This window comes from Oxyura jamaicensis, chromosome Z (genome assembly GCF_011077185.1).
Source record: "Oxyura jamaicensis isolate SHBP4307 breed ruddy duck chromosome Z, BPBGC_Ojam_1.0, whole genome shotgun sequence".
Classification (NCBI taxonomy): domain Eukaryota; kingdom Metazoa; phylum Chordata; class Aves; order Anseriformes; family Anatidae; genus Oxyura; species Oxyura jamaicensis.
This window is the reverse complement of record NC_048926.1, coordinates 40,589,237-40,609,948: the sequence shown is the minus strand read 5'-3', so window position 1 is coordinate 40,609,948 and position 20,712 is coordinate 40,589,237. Positions and strand designations below refer to the sequence as shown.

General features: G+C 34.5%; 1 protein-coding gene across 2 annotated transcripts in view; it reads left to right on the top strand.

Moving 5' to 3' along the window:
- Positions 1 to 18,709, top strand: part of LOC118156018 (guanine nucleotide-binding protein subunit alpha-14) — a 71,825-nt gene extending 53,116 nt beyond the window's left edge. For both annotated transcript variants that reach the window (XM_035309758.1, XM_035309759.1), the window contains 5 exons: positions 12,852 to 13,006; positions 14,746 to 14,874; positions 15,468 to 15,597; positions 17,317 to 17,470; positions 18,451 to 18,709. In XM_035309758.1, the coding sequence (XP_035165649.1) occupies positions 12,852 to 13,006; positions 14,746 to 14,874; positions 15,468 to 15,597; positions 17,317 to 17,470; positions 18,451 to 18,641 (759 nt within the window). In that variant the 3' untranslated portion in view covers positions 18,642 to 18,709. The remainder of the gene's footprint in view (positions 1 to 12,851; positions 13,007 to 14,745; positions 14,875 to 15,467; positions 15,598 to 17,316; positions 17,471 to 18,450) is intronic.
- The last annotated feature ends 2,003 nt before the right edge of the window (positions 18,710 to 20,712 follow it).

Here is a 20,712-nt window from a genome sequence, read left to right as displayed (position 1 = left end):
TTTTTCAAGCAATTCAACTTTGACAGTGTTCTGTAATGTTCAGTATTTTCCTCAGGAGATATAAAAACATCAAGGTGTTACAAAAGAAAGTGGGTTGATATTTGCTGTAGTCAATAAACTTGGATTATTTTTTTTATAAAAATAGAATTGAGGTAGGAATTGAAATGTGAGAATGTGCCTTCTTCATCCAGTGGCACTGCTGATGAAGACAGCTGAGAGTAATTGGTTGTGCAGTTTGGGGTTGTGCTATAGCCTGAAGCCTCTTCAGTTAGAGGGTCTCATTGCTTAAGAGTGAAGTAAGAATAATCTCATTCCTCTCCTTTTCCTCTTCAGAAGTCAAAACGAAGTGTAGATTTCTCTCCTTTCCTATATTTATGCAGATAAGAGGAAAGAAAAGACTGGGTGGACATTCATATCTATGGATTTTTAAAAGGCCATTGGAGGGTAAGGAATAGGAAATGGCTTTCACAAAAATATGGAATTAATCACTTAAATTTTGTCTATTCAATACTTAAACCAAGTATTTAATGAGTGAAATGGAAGCTGAGAATGCAAAATATTCCGAACTTGGCTAGAGAAAGTCTAGTAGATAATTATGTTAACAGAAGCCTAACAAAAGATGTATACTCAAATGAATAACAGTGATAGTAATATTTACATTTTGTGGTCTTTTCTTTTCTTGCTTTTCTGCTAGGTACTGGAATGAACCAGCACTGTCTGGTGCTATACATGAGCTGGAGGGGTTAAGGAGGAAGCATTTCAGACTGGTATAAGGCACACCATGTTCATGTGGACTATGAGGTGTCTGAAGCATCTTTAGGTGTAATCTCTTTGAGCAGGGACATGTTATCTTTGGCAGCGTTCACCTGCTGTGCAACATGATGTACCCATACAATACTACATAAGATAATATACAAGGAATTCACTTAGCAAGGAAATTAGAGAACCGAGCAGCTTGGTATGGTAGGAAATCCTTCCAAGGACATTGTCCTTAAAAACAGTCTTTAGTAATGGGTGAAGATCAAAAGACTTGGAGTCCATTTTAGTTCAGATAGCAACAGTATCTAAATTAATTACGTCTACAAATATGGACCGGAAATGTGGTAAAGCAGATTGTTAGATATTGCTAGATATCGGGTACTTCCTGTGTTTAATTTTTTTTTATTATTAGAAATTACACTTCTGCTTTACTTCACAATGAAGGAGGTGTCTGGAAGAACCAACCTAGTATGTACTGCAGTATAACTAAAATGTTAATACTAACGGGTGAAAAGTTACAGATAATCTCATAAAGTAAAATATGTTTTTGTGAATCATCTTGCATATTGAGACCACTGTCAGGCAAGGCCTATTTTTTTAAGATTTTTTTTTTTAAGATGCTCTTATCTTTAGCTACTACTTTGATATTTCCCTGTATACCAAATTAATAGGAGTATTTAGTACGTGATGTTTTCACTGAGAGGTGATATCTTTATTTTACTGCTTTTCATGTTATGTCTAAAAAATGAAGCTGAGAAAAAAAAAAAAGACAAAACCTAAATCCATCAAGACCATTTATGTCTAAATATATTGAAGGCTAGACTTTGAGACAGGGAAATTGAAAACATAGAGCTATCTTTTATAATTTAGAATAGTTGTATTAGTCATGTTCTCAGTAAATATCTCACTGTTATGCAAATACTGTTACTCAGCTTTATCTGATGAAGCTGTTATACATCACAGTGAAGCACACTTAGAAATATCTACATTTCAAAACTATTTCTGAAAATAGTTCATATCATGTAAGTACAATAGTGGGGCTGCAAGTAAATTTTTGAGGTATGGTGTGGTTTGTCAAATAATTTTTAAATGTCCATCTCTTTTAAAAATAAAGATAAAATGTAGAGAGTGCTGGGTGAATGCTGTCATTATCAAGTACTGAGTGATTATGGAGATGCAGCATTGTGTCCTGAAAGGCTTCAGTGGAACAGTGCTGTTTGCTTCCTTTGTTACTTTAACATGTTGCAGAAAGTTCAGGTTGTCAAAAGTCCCATTTTCTCAAGATGCTCTTAACATGAACTCTCCTATGGCATGAGGTATTTCTTGTTAGTGTCAAGCTGGACATTCGTATATGTCTTAAGAATAAGACAATATGTGAATTCATGCAAGGAAGGTGCCTGCTGATAGCATGTGATATCATGTATTTTCTTCATTCAGTTCAGAATTTGTGTCAGAAGTAATCCAGTGCTCAACAGGGATGGGAAGCTGTTCACAGAGACCAAATGACACACTATCATTTCAGGAAAGTTTTTTTTTTTTTTTTTTTTTTTTTTTTTTTTTTTTTTTTTTTCCCAAGGATTTTGTTTATTAGTAGTTTTGGTACTTGAGATACACAGAGGCCAGGTTGGTGCTATGTCTAGAGCTCTTGATGCAGAGATAAGTAGTTCTTGTTTTTTTCATGTATATGTCTTTTTATGAGACAGTCTTGGAAAGGAAAGACTTTTTTTTTTCTTTTGAGATGCTCTTTGTTCTATCATACAGTCTAAATTATCTGTGTCTGTCTTCTGAGGCCAGAGAGGCAGAACCTCAACACAATGGAATATAAGAAGTTGCACACAGAGCATAGAAACATGAAATTGTTAAATTTTGGCACACTGCAAATATCCATTTCATACTTACTCACTGTATAACTTACTTTGCACGACATTCTAATTACCTACAACCCCCCCAAAAGAAAGTTGATTATTTTCTATTTGCAAGCAGTTCATTTATTTTGCATGTTTGCTAAAATATCTGAGATAACATTTGATCTTGCAATTCTTGTGTTTACTCCTGCAGAGCTTTAGAGCATTAATAGGTAGAAAGGTGTATGTTTTCTAGGGGGAAAACTAGTGAACTGTAGTGAACTAGGGGGAAAACTAGCCAAAATGTAGATGTTAGACCTCTACAACACTGTATTTTTTCAGTCTTCAGTTGGCTGAAGAACCACTTTGTGACTTCAGTAGCTCTTATGTAAATATTAGTCATATCGTTAAATAACTCTTTATGGCACTTTCATCTCGTGCTTGCCAGATTACTCAGAAAATTCCAGTGTTTTAAATCTATGCACCTCAGAAGTCAGAAACTTTATATAAAGAGCAGTTTTCTTGGACTAATAGTTGATTTTGTTGCTTTTACAGAAGATGATTCTATTTTATCTTAATGCTTGGATTTTGATTTGTTTTGTTTCTCTGAATTCACTAATCAAGACTTCTTCCTCAGCCTAGGAAATCTCTAAGTAGTCTGTATCAACAGGAGTCCCAATTCTCTGACTGATTGAAAGCTTAGTGCTAAACACAGGGCTATACAAAACAGAGATGGAAGACCTTTTGATCTGAGAATCTCATTACTTCCAAGGAAGGAAACTAAAACATGGATCAATTTCCTAATCTTAGCCAGCTGCATTTTTGTGTTTTGTTTTGATTTAAGTTTAATATTATCTAATCGCAACTTTTTGCCCTGAATTTGCTTCCTTCCTTTCAGGAATCTACATATATTGCACCTAGAGAACTTGATTCTTGCTTTTCCTGAGTCAGTGTAGCACTGACAGAACTCCATTACAGTCAGGGGTGGAATACAGGGGTGTACAGACCAACTTAATATCAGAATCCACCACAATAATTTCTCCCTAGTTTGAATACACATAGAAGTGAATCATGTGATTTTGAAACTTTTTTATTCTCTTCCTTGGGATTTTTTTTTAATGTATCGTGGCTAATTCGTAAGGCTTTTCTATTGTTTTGTAATGCAGGAAGACACTTCTTAAGTAATGAGTCCAGCCTCTTTAACAAGTGTTTTTTGATTGTACTGTGTGTTTGGCTACCTTTCTGCATCCCTTGTAATGTTTAAACCCATTGATGTGTCAGCCAAGTTTACAGATATAGATCTCAAAGGTAATTAGGTTCTGGCAGGTTTTGTGATAAAGGTGTTTGGATGAAGGAGAAAATTGTTACGTGTATCTTGATGTAGGAGAAGCTGGCAAGAAAACATTGGTCTGCAGAGGATGTGTAAGGATTTTGTGCTTGTGCCTCAGTGCTGAAGAAGTATTAGTGCTGTACTGCTGCAGAACTCAGGGATAGGTTTTGTTTGGTGTTTTGTGCTGGGAGTGCTCCTCCAATTTAACCTTTGAAGCAATGAGAGATATTCATTCACATCTTCACACAAAAATTGGCTGCCTTTATCGTAAAACGTTGTAAGTAAATCAGAAGCTATGGGCAGGATTTGCTGGATTAAATTCTGTAGCCCAAATTAGTTTGGTTTCCAGGGTTAGATGATCAGAATTATTTCTTCAGGAAAAGAAACACTTTCTGTTATGGATTCACTTATTATTTGAAGAGGATGAAAATTCAGTTTAGTTCATTTCATTGGCACTGCTGGGAAACACAGAAATATAATCTCTTTAATTTATCATGCCAGTTGTCTTAACAGTGGTATGTTACTGCAATACTTACTATATATGGTTTTTCTAAACTGTTCTCTTGTATTACTAATATTTGAAACAGCACGGATTGGAACTTGTGTAGCTATCTGCTGAATTTTAGTAGGTCCAGGTTAAGTTAAACAAATATAAAAATGAGAAACATCAGAACGTGTTTGTTTTCCTCTTTTCTTGTAAAAGCTTCAATGCTCTTGAAAAAGAATATGGCATTATCAAATGAATGAATTCTGTCTTTTGACTACTTCTCTGCTTGATAATCTGGTAATTTATCACTGAGAGGGTGGTTGGGCACTGGGACAGGCTCCCCAGGGCAGTGGTCATGGCACCGAGCCTACAGAATTTCAAGAAGCCTTTGGACAACGCCCTCAGACATGAAGTCTGATTTTTGGGTGGTCCTGTGTGAAGCCAGTAATTGGACATGATGATCCTTATGAGTCCTTTCCAACTGAGAATATTCTGTGATTATATGATTTCATCTCTATTTGTGATCTTTTATTTCCAACCAGGGCACACCTATTTCAAAAATGAAATACTTTTGAAAGTTATTAGCAATTCTCATATGTTCAAATTTAATTAACCAAAGAGTAGTCAGATGTCCACTTGAAATTTCCACATTTCCACTATTTTAACAACATATGATCAGCAGGTTCACACACATCATCTCAAGGAGAATCTATTGTAGGAATGCCAGTATTTTTCATTTCTGGATGAAAGAAGAGTCTTTTTATGCAGCTTCAATCCTATTGCTTGTAAGGTTACCTAGACCTATTAATGATGTAAAAACAACAGAACTGGAACTGAGTAACCTCAAGAATTGCCTAGAGCCAACTGTAATTTCAGAATCCTGTTACCTACAAAGGAGCGTGATAAGCAACCCCTTAGGTCAATTTAATTGGCATTAACTAGCTGATTAAAAGAATGGAGAAATGGGGTGATGGTTAATCAGGTGTATCAAAGTCTGAATGAATGGTGGCAGGCTGTAGAAACCTATTTCATCTCTTGATGCTCAGATTTCTGGGGTTATAGATAAGGAGGCTCTAAATAATGATGTTTATAAAATTCAATGAATAAAATTTAAGCAATTAAATAATTATGTTTTTACTTGGACAGTTAATGTAGGCTGTATTTAGGAACAAGAATGTTGACCTGACTGTATTTTAAAAATGAGTTGAGGCTACGACTAGATAACTGGTTGAACATGATTTTCTTGTATATTGTTGTAACAGAGACAAACTGGTTGAACATGATTTTCTTGTATATTGTTGTAACAGAGACACTTCAGCTTTGGTTGTACAGTCAGGGGAAGCCTGAAGAGCAGAGAGAAAGTTTTACCTTGCCAAACAGTCATCTGAAGGTTCAGACTGCTGCTGACAACTTGGTTTTAGTCCTGCTGTTAACACAGAAGTTCAAAAAAGATCTGAAATATTTATCTTATGATATAAAACACACTAAAATATTAGTATACTGCATATTAATATAGTGATTGAGAAAATGCAATCAGTTCATCCTCCTAGAATAGAAGAGCAAAATTTAACTGCTTTGACCTCACTAATGGCTTCTCCGTCATTTTAACTGTTCACATAAAGAATAGCTTACATGAAGAAGCCACATGATTATTACTGCTCATGAGCATGAACAGAGAAATGATTACTGTTCTCATTTGGGAGAGGAAGTCAGGCTTAGGTAAATAAGAATGCTTTCAGATGAAGAAACCTGAGATGTGAGCAAAGCGTGCTTTCAAGAAAAAAGCTAATTTCTGTATTTTTGTGTGTGTGTGATTTTTTATTATTATTATTATTAGCAATGATTTTTAGGTTGGCTACAATGTGCTGATCTGATAAGAGCATAAACAGCCCATGAGTCTTATCTTACTTAATCTTTCTGAGAAATTCCCCCCCTACACACACACACACAGACACACACACACACACACACACACACACACACAAAAAAAAAAAAAAAAAAAGGAACGGATTTTCTCAAGTGCATTTCTCACCCCAAATATCCCACATTGTGTAGGGATCTCCTAGGAACATCCTTCAACCATCTGCTTCAATATCATGTGGCCTAATCAGTTACTGGAGTTATTTTGTATATTTGCAATTTCAAAATACTACCAGGATTTTTTATAAGAGATATTTGGTTTGAGAATGTTGTAGTTGAGAACTGACACTGAACTTCTTTGGAAATATTGCTTCCAGTCACTCAGTGATGGTGCTAGTCCAGGTACCTTTTCAAAGCAAATTTTTTTATACCAACTTTGCTATTGTTAGCTCATTGCCAATACTTATGCTAAATAAATATATTGTACAAAATATGAAAGAATTCAGAGTAGTTGGTCAGTCTTGTTCTTAAAAAGGCAAATGGAAAATTTACTTCCATGACTCTTTGTAGCATCAGAAAGGTTCCCCAGAATCATCAATATATGTGTGAGATAGTTCCATGCTAGGCACCAGCTAAAAATATTGTGCACAAAGTGACTAATCACACAGGTGATTATAAATCTGTCTTCATGAAAGTGTTTCTTCCTTTCCTTCCCAAGATAATACTTCTAATTTTCATTCAGCTTGTGAGTCAACTCCTGATCACTACTAGCAAAATTTCTTTGTAATTTTTGAGTTCAGAAGAAATTTCTGGGAAAACAGCTACTAACTTCAGGGAGAAGTAGCAGTAGCAGATGGTCCTTTTGGTCCTTTGGCACCTGGAATCTAGGGCAAAGGGTGTTAGAATGACAGAGGCTTCCAGGAGGGAGCTACCAACACTTACCATCTTTGGTTCCTTCTTAGAGAGGTGGTTGTGAATCTCCAAATTTTCAGGCTATGTGGATGCTTTTTAGTGATCTTGAGGACTGTATTTCTATTTACAAGTTGATAAAAGTTGCAGAGAATTAGGAAAATTAATTTTTCAAAGGAACCTAGCAAACAACCCCCTGTCCCCCTTCCTCCCCCCCCCCTTTTTTTTTTTTTTTTTTTTTTTTTTTTTTTAAGAAACAGAAGCTTGTTCCTCTATTTGTGAGGTGTAAGCATTGAGAAAAATTATGTATGCTTAATGTTGAACTTAGAACTTGATAGCATTGCTTTCATGTTGAAAGTGAAGCTTCTGCTCAGTCTTACAAACAAGCTTTCAGTAATCATTTACATTAGCAGGAAGCAATGTTCTACTTGCAAGTCTGCAGTCTTATTTTGTCTCTAGCAAGACCAAAGATTCTAACACTGCATAAATTTTCTATGAAGATGAAAAAGAAATGTTAATGTGTATAAATCCCCTCTTGCATGAATAGATCAGTAGAATTGGTTTATGGGAGGCATTTTAGTTTGTAATTAGTGGGGTTCTCTGTCTGTCTCTGGTCTCTTTGTCCTGGAAAATAAAGTTTTTTGTTTGTTTGTTTTTTGAAGTGTAGTACTTTTATGCCATTTCCATATAGGCCTGATATTGAATGCTTTAATAAAAGTGACAAGCCTCCTCCCCTTATTTTTTTAAACCTACTGTAAGTTTGTAAATGTGGGAAAAACACAAATAAATCTCACTCTTGCACACAATTCTCTAAAACTATTACTGATGGCAATGGGTAATAAAGAAAACAAAACAAAAACAACAACAAAAATAGAGCAAAACAGGAAACCATAAACGATTAAAACCAATATTTCAAATGGAGGTCATTAATTCAAGCTGTAATCCAAACATTTTTGCAGTGTGCCAAATAATAGTTTCTTTTCAGAGTGGAAACCAACTAAGAAAGAAAGAAAAGATGACAGTTGATTATATCTGGGGATGTTACACTGACAGTTTTCACTTCTCTCTTCCCCCTGACAACTAGAAGTGTTGGAAATCTGAGTTTTGGAAGCTGCAAATTACATGTATGTGTACTTGTATATTTATACACGTATATGCTCACTTTTAGTTGGCTCCTGCAGGAATCAACCCTTCTGTGTTTGCTGAAGTTGTCTGATGTATGGATGCTCAAACATAAAATTTAACAAAAGATAGGAAGAACAATTGCAAATTGTTTCATTTTGTGAAGAAAACAAAGCCCTTGTGATTCTCCTCTCTCTCTCTTTCTTTTCAATTTTAAATGGGTAATCCATTAAGTTTTATAAAAGACCCAACTGTGAGGTCTTGTTTTCAATGAAAACTTTGCTAAAAGTTGTGTTGCCAGTTACACTCTGGATGGTAGTTGGTCCTGGTATTTTTATAGTTGTGTTTCTTAGCCTTTCTTTGCTTTCTTTGCTTTCTTCTTAGCCTTTCTTTGCTTTCTTTGCTAGTGTACTGTTTACTGTTGCTGCTATTATCATAGGTGAATTAATAATAATGGAAAACTGGAGAAGAAAAAAACAAAACAAAACAAAAACACCTTCAGAAAATGTGTGCAGACCAAATAGACTCAGGAAGCAATACACAATAAAAGCTTATGGTAAGTGGTTTGTGCACAACCAGGATGGTATTAATTCACCACTTTGATGCTTTAATGTGCAAAAATTTATCTTCAATTTAATGTTCCTATCCAGACTATGACCAGGTACCTTTTTGTATCAATAGAACAATACATTACTAAATCTGAATAATGAAACTACAGAATAAGCAAAATTTGTTTATCTTTAGACTGCAGTGTTGAATTCTAAATATTTGAGTTATAAAGTTTTCTTGCTCTTTTAATCTTTCTAAATTTTCTTCCAAAATGTTCTTTCTCTTGGAAATTGAAGCCAACCCAGGTGCAATTAACTTTTGTCTCTTTCTTTGGTGGTTAGGAGATTCTTGCAACAGCCGTAGTGCATACATTTTATGTACCATTCAGCAAGCTGTTAGCTTCCTCTTAGTTTTAAGGGTAATTTGTTCACGTTCTGTTTCTCTTGTACCCCAAATATGCAAACAAAGCTGTCATAGGTCATTGTGAGCTAATTTTAGAAACATACCCGTGTGTTAATCAGTAATTATTTTTCATAACAGAGATATGAAAAATAACATGCCTCCAACAGGGGAGCTGTTTTTTGCACTACTTGTAGTTCAGAAAAACTTAATAAACAGTAGCCTTGCTGGTACTGAGAGATGGACTGCTTTAAGTGTTTGGGCTTGGTTTTGGTTCCATTTTAAAGAATGTTCAACACCAACAATCCAACAGAATTTGAAATTCAGGTAACTTCTCAGTAAAACTTAAAATGTTATTTGTTAGTCAAGAACTTCTACTGAAACTATATATAGTCTGGGACTGGATGCTTCCTGTACCCATTGCGGTGAACTCTAAAACCTTATTTTGTTTCTTTTCTGTTTTATGATTTCTCATTTTGTTTCTTTAGAAACAAACACACTCTATTCATTATATCAAATTGGATGATGACTATGTTAAAAAAAAAAAAAAAAGATGAAAATGAATACAAACATGGTTCTAGTAAAACACAGTGACTTCCAAAATACATTACATTATTTTGCAAAAAATTGCAAAGTTGTTTTTGCAAAATTTACATTGTACTGCAAAATTGCCCATTCAATTTATGGGCAATTTGTATACCCATAGCATGGAAAAGAAGTAAGTAGGTAATTGCATACTCCTATGTATTCTACATTGAGGGAAATCCATATTTCTGGGGCACTGTACAAGTGATTAGAGATATAAGATGTGCTGTTTTCAGTGATACAAACTTCCTATTCATGTAATGTAACTTAAACACCTGAAAGTGCCATTCCTGTGATCCTCTCTTTTCTGTGAAGAAACAGCTATAGTTTCCACATCTTACTTCTATAGAAAAATTTGTAGTTTGTTTGCCCAGCAAATGAGGAAGGATCAGGGGTGTGAAAGTGAAGTCAGCATAAAACATAAATCCTTAGTAAAATAGGAGCTTCATTATTTCTCTCAGGACTTGTTAAATAAATAATTCCTGTCTTCACCACTGGATATTTGGGAAATGCTTTCAGTATTTATTGCTCCAAACCAGACCACTTTTCTTAGAAAGCTTTTAAAGGGAATAATAATCTAGGTTATGGGTGAAGAAACAAGTATGTATCTAAATTTGGCCCTTATAATCACACAATATTTTGTAAAGTTTTTTTTTTTTTTTTTTTTTTTTTTTTTTTTCCAAGTCTGGAGATTTAGAGCTTCCCAATAAAAGCTTTTCTGAAATAATCAGTTTTATGGGTTATGTGTAACAGATCAAAATAAAATGTATTCATATATCAAAAAAATGTCAATACTACTTGTGGTATTACCTATTTCTTATTGGGCAGAGATTTGTTGTAGTACAATACCATATCCATTCAGCTGTCATTTGTGCATGTTTTTTGGCATTTCCACAAATGATGAGAAAGCAACTTTTACCCAGTTAAATTACTGTATGAAGTGAAAAAGGAACGCTCAAGACCTCTCTAGATAATTTTGTTCCTGAAGAACACAGATTAAAAACTTAATGTTGATATTGTGCTTGTCAATAGGTTGTGCCTTTCAACCTGTCTATTGGCCTTTCAATGCAGGATTATGTTGGATTTCCAGTCAAAAGTAATTTAATATTATTTTTTTTTTTTTAAGGCTAATAGATTTTCTGATATTCTAAACAGCTTACACACAGGTTTTGAGTGGATTTACCAAATAATTTTTCCACTATTTTATGCGACCATAAGGCTTGTTTTTTTTTTTTTTTTTTGTTTAATCAAACAAGTATAGTCACCTACTTCTGTTGTATCCAATATTCCTTTTTTTTTTTTTTTTTTTCCACCTGTATTCTTTTTCTCTAGCCATACCACATCATCTAGAAGCAGAGATCTATTAAAAAAAAAATCAGTCTGAAGTAAGGCAATTTCAGGATAGGGATTTTGAACAGTGCTTTTCCTGTCACTTTTGCTGTTCCTTCTTACACCACGTTTAGAGAGAGCATAATGTGCTATACATATTTTAATTAAGGATGAATTCTGGAATGTATTTGCTGCTTGTATTTCATTTTTAAAAAAATCTGTGCCAATAACTTATATTGTTAACATGTGTTTGTGCTGTTTTGCATTTCCCCTCTTTGTTCCTTGATTTAGTCTGTAATGACCGTATATTTGTTTTGTTTTCTTTCCTTTTCTTCTCATGTTAGTAAGTGCTTTTTTTTTTCTTTCTGTGAAGCACCTACTGCTCATGCATTGCACTGCAGCTTATTTTCACAGTATTTCTTGGGTTAGCTTCTTACTGCTAAGTGAGAATTCTATAAACTTCCACTCTAGATTTGGAAGAAAATAAAACTATATACTTCTAGTGTATATCCAAGTTGCAGAGGAGGTTTTAAAATATGACCCTGTCTACTTGTAACAATGAAGTTGACTTCCTGGCAAAATCCCATTTTAAAGTTTCATATTTAAACTACTTTTTGGTACGCTGTTGGCGATACCGGAAGATACTTCTTAAAATGTAAACTTAGAAAGTGTGGACAACATTTAATAATTCTTTTCTGGAATTTGTGGTAGTGGAACTCTACAACAGAAGAATAAAAATTTGGAGTCTGGTGGAGCATGTTATTGTGATTCAGTTACACAAAACAGTTTGGTATGTAGTGTTACTATCTGTGGCTTTCCCAAGCTTAAATAAGACATAGGGAAGAAATTTTATTTCATTTTTAAAGAGAATATAAGTTAAAATCTTGATGACAGCTAGGAATGTATTGGAAAAAGTGGTAACAAACTGAATTTACAGTAACCTGTTATGTTCAAAACACAAAATAATTTATTTCAATACTAAATGCATTTTAGAACAATACTTTTTAAGAGCTCTGAAGGTATTAGCAAACATCAATATGTAACACACTGAGAGTTAATAGAGAAAGATAAATTCTTTGATATATTCTTTTGTGTCCCTTAAAAGCAAGATATACGTTTATCTTTGCAGTACCTCTAACAATTAACAGCAGAGAGCAAATAAAAATCATTTATTTCCACAGTGTAATCCCTTGCCTGTATATAAACGAGATAGCTGTGAAACAGAAGATGCCTTGCAGGAATTTGATGCCTGCTTGATGATTTTTTACACATAGTTAGCCTCTGCTTTGTCCAGAAACAACAGTATCTATACTAAAAAAGTATCTAGACATTTAGAAAAGTTACAACTGTTACAAATTGGTATTAAAATTCAGTGAATTTTAGAATTGAAGTTTAGAGTTCCTCCTGGCCTCAGTAAAAGTCCCCTTTCAATAAATAAATAAATCACAACTGGGTGACGATAAGTGAGATTAACTTGGTCGAGACATTCGGCAGCAGTCATTTGACTTCAAAAGTTAAATACATTCAAAGACTGAAACTGTTTTCTTTCTCCTAGGTTCCTTGTTGATCCTTAGTCTCATCAATGAGAATGTTAATAATAAAGAAAGGGGAGAGTGCATTCTGCATGCTGACAGTTAGCAATACTCTTTCACAATAGTGTAATCATTTGATTAATTAGGAGAGTGCTCAGATGATCAGAGAAGTGGAAGTGGATAAAGTGACAGTGCTGGAAATAAAGCAAGTTGAAGCAATCAAGAATCTCTGGAAAGACCCAGGAATTCAAGAGTGTTACGACCGACGGAGGGAGTATCAGCTCTCAGACTCTGCTAAATAGTAAGTACACTACCTAATGACAAGAAGAATCCAGCCTTAACATAGGTAATAAAGAGAAAGGTTTACTCTGATTTTATTATCTGTACCTGTGTCTCTGCTGGCCTGTGATAAACAGAAGATTTTAAGCAGGAGTGATGAAACAAACTAATCTGAGGTTTTCTGAGCATGCCAGAACTATTATCCCTCCCAGTTCTGAGGTCAACACAGCTGGTACATAACGGAGTTTCCCATGGGAGAAATCATGAGAAACAGCTGTACAAAATACATCTACAACAAGCAGGCAGGTCAGAAAGCTCACAATTACATGAAAATATTAGGGTATACATAAGAATGAGGATATGCTTCTCCCCGAGTTTTCCTGGAATTTAATTATGAAAAATGATTGCTTTAAGAAAAGAGAAAAAATAATTTTCTGTTTCTGCAAGGTTGAAAAGCAGCAAAGTTATATTTCAGCAAGGAACATTCATATGAGGCATTTATGGTAAACTTTGATTCAAAATGGTTACACTTGGGCAATCTGCTCTTGTGTGTTAAGCCTTATTCCTAACAGATGTCTGTCTGCTTTATTTTTAAATAATCTTGCACTGGAGAAGGGTGCTACTTGACAGTCTGTCTATTCTAGCCTCATTTTCTAAGAAATTAACCAAAATCGAAAACTAGTTTTACTTTAAATTTGACTAAATCTTTACTTTACTGTTAATTGCAGTTAAGATCTCAATAGCAATTTGTTATATTGCTGCAGAGGAAGAATTTTCTAATTCAAAAGAGAAAACTTAGAAAACATTTCTTAGCTAACATTTCTTTAGTATGAGCATTTTTTATTTTGGTGCTCAAATGTGAGAGACGACTGGGCAGCAAGAAGAGAGTACATTGACATTCTTCCTCTATCACCAAAGAGAAAGAGAGAGAATTAGTGCTCAAATAAAGGAAGGTTTGTGTTTCAAACACGTGGAATGATTTGGAATACAATTTACAGTTTTTATAGGCCGTGGTAGCACTCATGATGATCTAATGTTGCTTTCTAGTGGTGGGAAGATAGATTGCAGATGGGGATACCAGGCATCAATTCTTTCTGTCTGACTTGCTCACACACTGCTCATTTATTTAGGCACAGGAATGTCTTCCTAGAATTTAACCACAGCTATGTATGAAAGGCACAAGAGCCTTGTGAAACTAGGGAGGGCAACGACAACCCCAGCAGAAAGGAAATCCATCATCTTTTACATTAAAATATATATGGTGGAAGCATTCATTTTTGCAATGCTTTCCATTAATTATTCTTCTGAATTTTGTCCAGAACACTTTCACATTCACATGAAATATTAGCATCACAGATAAAATGCTAGGGGATAGGAGGAATGTTGTTTAGTATTATAGATAGGATTGATAATATGTGTTCAAATCTTAATTATCATTTTTACTTTGAGGTAGAAGCAAAGAGTATACAAATAAAGGTAATCATTTTGGTTGTACGCCAATTGTATATAGATAATTCAAGCATCATCTTTTAAATAGTATTATTCTGTCTGAAACATACACCTAAGTGTCAGGTAAGTAAAAGGCTTTTGTTGTTTTACGCCAGCAACAATTGTTCTTATGCCACACACAAATGAATTTTTGTTCAGCTGCATTTGTGAGAACATTTCTGTGATCACTGACCAGTACTCTGGTTTTGAATCTGTATGATTAATTTATGGAAGTGCATTAACCTTGTTTTATGTTGTACACTTAAATTTCAGTTATTTTACTGACATCGATCGTATTGCTATGCCCTCATTTGTGCCAACTCAGCAAGATATTCTTAGGGTCCGAGTGCCAACTACAGGAATTATCGAATATCCTTTTGATTTAGAAAATATTATATTTAGGTAAGACTGCCTGTCAACTACTTTGTTGCTGAAACTTCACTTCCAAGGTCTTTTAAGCTTTTGTGTTCAATTGGTATTGTATTTTCAGCACTTCAGCCAAATTACTATGTATTCTGAACTATTACTTTAATTAAAAAGTTGGAATGAGGGGGATGGTAGTTGTAATAAGATACAAGTGTAATTCATATCAAAATGTATTTAATTTTGATTGTTGAATAGAGATGTGACTATACTGTTTTTCTGGGGGGAGCAGGAGGGATTTTGGTGTGTGTGTAGATACCAAGTGGACCATGTTTTGATATTTTTATTTAAATTTATTTAAATCTCTTTAAATGTCTACCAACACAGAATAAAACAGCATTATATTTGTATTGTGCCTCAGATGGCATGTACACTTTATGTACTTACAGTGAAGTGAAATTTGTGGCACTTCAGCAAGTGAATAGAATTTAAATATTAAACATAAATAATATTAAGATAGGCCTTCATGGTTCAAGCATCAGTTATGTAGGTAAGCTATTATAAGGCCTTTAAATATACTTAAAGTATGTTATGGAAATGACTAAAATGTTGACTGTATTTTTCTTTAACAGGATGGTGGATGTAGGTGGCCAAAGGTCAGAAAGAAGGAAGTGGATTCATTGTTTTGAAAGCGTTACTTCCATCATTTTCTTAGTTGCATTAAGTGAATATGATCAAGTCTTGGCAGAATGTGACAACGAGGTAAGGATTTGGGATATCTAAGTTATTTACAGAAAAAGGTGTGTACTTTTGTAAGAAAAACAGCATTTACATGTCTTTCATAAAAGCATTTGCAAATACTAGAACTACATTTGTGACTGCTTGATCATATTCCTAGGTTGTATTAAATCAGCAGCCTACTTGAAAAAAAGAGGAAAACTAATTTAAAAACATGATTTAAAATGTTTTAAATCACTCAAACCATGCCTCAGAATGTATATAAATTAATATTAGCAGTATCTCTAAACAAGTAAAACTAACTCAATCATCTGTAAACACTTGTGGGTTTTATTTATTTATTTAAGTGCCTGACAATTCAGAATTAACCTGTACCCAAATTAAGGAGAATTGAGAAAAAGTAATTTAAAATTTACCTCCTTCCCAAGCTTAGGAAATGTTAGTTGGGTTTTTCTGTCTGTTCTAGAATGCCATCATCATCAGTAGCCAGATGTTGCAGAGAAGGATGCAAAAAAAGCAAATACTAGACAATCTGGGAGAAAAGCACATAGATGGAATTGCATTATTTTTGATAATGGTTGCTTTCCATCTTGAAAGTTAGAGGAATACTTAAAATGTTATCCAGATACTCTTAATACCATTTGATCTCTAAAGTGCCAAAGCCCTTATCAGATTATTTTCTCAAGATCTGTTTGAACTATGAAAAGCAAACCTAACTTCACTTGCTGAAGTGTCACGACATGTACTGTAGCTTAGAATGAGTCTTCAAAGTTTTCTGTCATCTTCTGATGAATGAACAAAGGTAACTGTAAGTAATACTTTACTTCCACTGTCTTGGATATTTTGTTATATTAATTTTGGACATTAGTCTATACAGTAAATAAAGTGACTTCCATCACAAATTTGTGTTCAGAAATGTCAACCAGCAATCTCCAACTGTGTCATTCCTAAGATCTTTCTTGAAATGAACAACATCGACTTTATTACTAAATGAACAACAAAGACTTTATTACTAATATAAAGGAATACCTATGCTCTTGTCCTTTAGCTATGTTACAATGCAGAATCATAGGATATCCTGAGTGGGAAGGTACCCACAAGGATCATCGAGCCCAACTCCTGGTTCCACATAGGACCACAAAGAAATCAGACCATGTGTCTGAGAGCATTGTCCAAACACTTCTTGAACTCCAGTAGGTTCAGTGCCATAGCCTCTGCTCTGGGCTCTGGGGAGCCTGTCCCAGTGCCCAACCACCCTCTGGGTGAAGAACCTTTTCCTGATACCCAGTCTGACCCTTCCCTGTCAGCTCCACAACAACTCCATGCCATTTCCTCCCCTCTGGGTCCTGTCACTGTCACCAGAGAGAAGAGATCAGCAAGATCACAGATCAGATTCGGTCTGCTTCAGCTCTCACTTGTAAAGTCATCAAAGGCTTTCATCTAGCAGTCTATGGCTGCTCACTAATTCACACAAAAACTAATATATACATATATTATCAAGGCTTACCTTGATTTCATGTCCCCTTATGCCATTCATAGGGGGGGATCCAAAACTCAGTAAACAAATAGTAATAATAAACCAGTGAATTGCAATTGAACTTTATACAGGTTGTATACACGCGCACACACACACACACATATATACTGTAAAACAGCTTTAAAAAACCGCCTTTATGATCTCTGGCTGATGTGATTTGTATATGCTACTCTTTAGAGAGTGTAACTTCATTTTTGTTCTTATAGAATCGAATGGAAGAAAGCAAGGCCTTATTTAAAACTATCATTACATACCCCTGGTTTCTGAATTCTTCGGTCATTTTGTTTTTAAATAAGAAAGATCTTCTCGAAGAGAAAATCATGTATTCGGATCTAATTAGTTACTTTCCAGAATACACGGGTAAGCATTTATTCCAGACTCTGTTCACAACCATAAAAGCCATATTCAAATCAGTTTTTCCTCATCAAATGTAGCAGGGAAAGTGGAATTATGTGGTATATTTCATATCTTTGCTTTTCTACCCTATCCTTTCAGATACAATCTTAAGTTACTCAGTTTTACATTTGCTTTTAAAATTTTTTTGTTAACTGAACCATTGCAGATGGGTTCTTAAGACTTTTCTTGCAGACATTCTGTTACCATTTGAAAGGCATTGTCACTATTAAGTTATCAGATGCACCTTTTCCACCTGTATTCAGTCTCAAGAGACAAAATACGGGGGGAATCTGGGCAATATGGTTATTAATCCAACTCTTTATATGGTAAAAATCTACAGTATAATTTTGCATTTATTATAACTACCTAAAGTCCAAAGTTAAAAAGCATCCTGAGTAACTTTCCTTAACAAACATTACTGATACTTACAGTACCCAAAAGAATGAAGAAAATAATCACAGATACACTCCATCACTTAATGCAGTACTATATTCTGCAAGACATCCTTTAACTAATTAAAAAAGAAGTGGCGATGATTTCATAGCTACAGAGGAAGCGCAGATCCCCTTCTTGGCTAAAAAGAAACCTGTTTACTATATGTGTTTTATAAAATTTGTCTCTTGGATTTTGAGATACTACAACAGCGTAGCAAACTATTAAAATGTACTGGGTAATTTCAGTTGTGTAGGGTTTTACAGCAGATTACTTTGAACTGTAAGGTTAACTTTAAAAAAAAAAAAAAAAAAAAAAAAGTTATAGTAAGCAGTGTTACAGCATCTTTTGCCCCACTAATATATGAAAGAAAAAATTCCAAAAAGGGGAGTATGCCTTTATAGCTATTTCATATTTAAATATGAAGTTAGGCTGTTCATATACTGTCATATTTCTTTCCTGACCTATAAAGGTTTCAACTGTTTAAAAGTATCAATTGTGTTTCTGACTAGGACCTAAACAAGATGTCAAAGCTGCCAGAGACTTCATTTTGAAGCTGTATCAGGATCAGAACCCTGACAAGGAGAAAGTAATTTACTCCCACTTCACCTGTGCCACAGACACAGAAAATATTCGTTTTGTCTTTGCTGCTGTCAAGGACACAATCCTGCAACTAAACCTGAGGGAGTTCAATCTGGTTTAAATTAAAAACATGCTTGTATCCACTGAGTGTGATTTACTCATAGCACAGCCTGTATTGATTTAAAAAAATGTGTCTATTAAATACCATTTACAGAAATGGGAAGAGGGTTTTATATTTACTGAAGGATTAAGAGAACTTTAAAGATTGTGTTTCAACATTTACTTCATAAACTATAAATTTAAAAATCTCTTTTCATATTTTCCATACTAGTTGTGCCTGTGAGTTACTTTGTGACAGCTGTGGGAATTAAGAATATTTAAAAGAACGTTTGTTACTACATTGCTGTTCAGGTGGTATTTTCCTAAGATTTTTTTAAACTTATCATTTTCAATCATAGCTTATAAAATTTCAAACACTGATGCCTTAAAAATGACAAGTTAGTGTTATTTTAAAGTGCTAGATATTTTTTTTTAATTCTTTTTCTGAGCAATGTAGTCAAAAGACTGGGTTAAATGTGTTATGCTTTTTAGAAGAATGTTTTGGTAGCATTAATATGCCGAACCCATGGCATATTAGATTAATTATTGTGGATTTTTGCACATTACTGCATTTTTGTTCAACTGCTTAACAATAATAGTATGCCATTCACAGTTAAAGAATGACAGATTTGGATCATGTAGGTAAGCCATGGAATTTGCTCTTTTCTTATGGGAAAAAGTTTTTCTTAAGCAGCAAGACATTTAGTAAATGTTCTCAGGATTCACTGCCACAGGAACTGGAAGATTATCCACACAGCTGCCTGTAGATAATCTAGTCCTTAAATTCTTCCAAGTTAGTAAAGTAACTTGCATTAACTTGCTTTTTACACTTTGCATTTTCCCGTTATTGAGTTCCACAGGTAGTTTTGCACAGATTAGAAACCAGTAAAACCTCTCCTCCAAAAGACTTCCAGCCATTACATGATCTCCTTCACAATGTCCAACTACAAACAAACTTCTCCAGTAATGATCCCAGGATCACTAATACCTCAATCAATTCTTATTCATCTGATTAAAAATTCTCAGACCAGTGGTGTCTGAAGACGCTAGGCAGACCAACTCCAGCAATTTTGAAAACGCTTTTTACCCATTGCAAAACCTCATGGTAGTAATTGGCATTTAATTAACTAACCTAGCAACACCAATAAAGGAATTGTTTTAGTTGTACTGCTTGTTACTAGCATTAATTCAGCTCTAAAGATGTGCCAAGATTCTCTTGTATATAAATGAATGAAAATACCATTTTTCCAAGCAGTATTATAGCAACGGTTCTTAAAATCAATATGCAATGGTGATTTCCATACACCACAGAAACATTAAAGTTATTTGATTTTCAGCATAATGCTTCCATGTATTCAGCCTGATTAATAGCTCTCACAGCTCCCTGGTGTGAAAAGCACACCCTGTCCTTTCACTGCCCATAAAAGATGTTTACCCATTCACAAATTCAACAGCACAGGTACCTTTTGCCTAACAGTACAGATAAAGTATGTCCAGAGCTATTTTGATTCTTAACGAGAAAACAGCCTGTAACATTTGATTCATTCGTTCTTTCTTTAGTGTTGAAACAAGCTGTAGAAGACTGTTCTTAACACTGTTACACAGTTTTGCCCATTCTGCTATATGGCAATAATCAGCACTGAGGGAACAGTGCAGAATACAATGAAATGAGGTGCTAGAAAAGACCAAGGAGGAACAACAGAAAGTCCAGCACACAGCAGCAAGACTCTGCATGTATCTTCTGCATTCCCAATGTTATCTCTACCCTCTCTCAAAAATATTAACATTACAATTCTTCCAATGTGCCTCTGCTAAACACTCTTGCTCAAACAAAAACAAAACAACAACAAAAAGTTACTTCAGAACTTCCAATTACATAGAAACTGAAATATGAACTTTTTCTATGGAAGCAGAGTTGATGGAGGAAAAAAAAATGAAGTGCCCAAGTGCTTGAACTTCTTGATCCAATTTTGAGCTCTGTAGGAACTCCTAGGAAAACATCTACTTAACTCTCAGCACTTTCATATTTGAGTCAAGATTTGCTGGCTATTTGAAGAGTACCTTCATGCCAGGAATCTGGGAGTCAGGCTTTT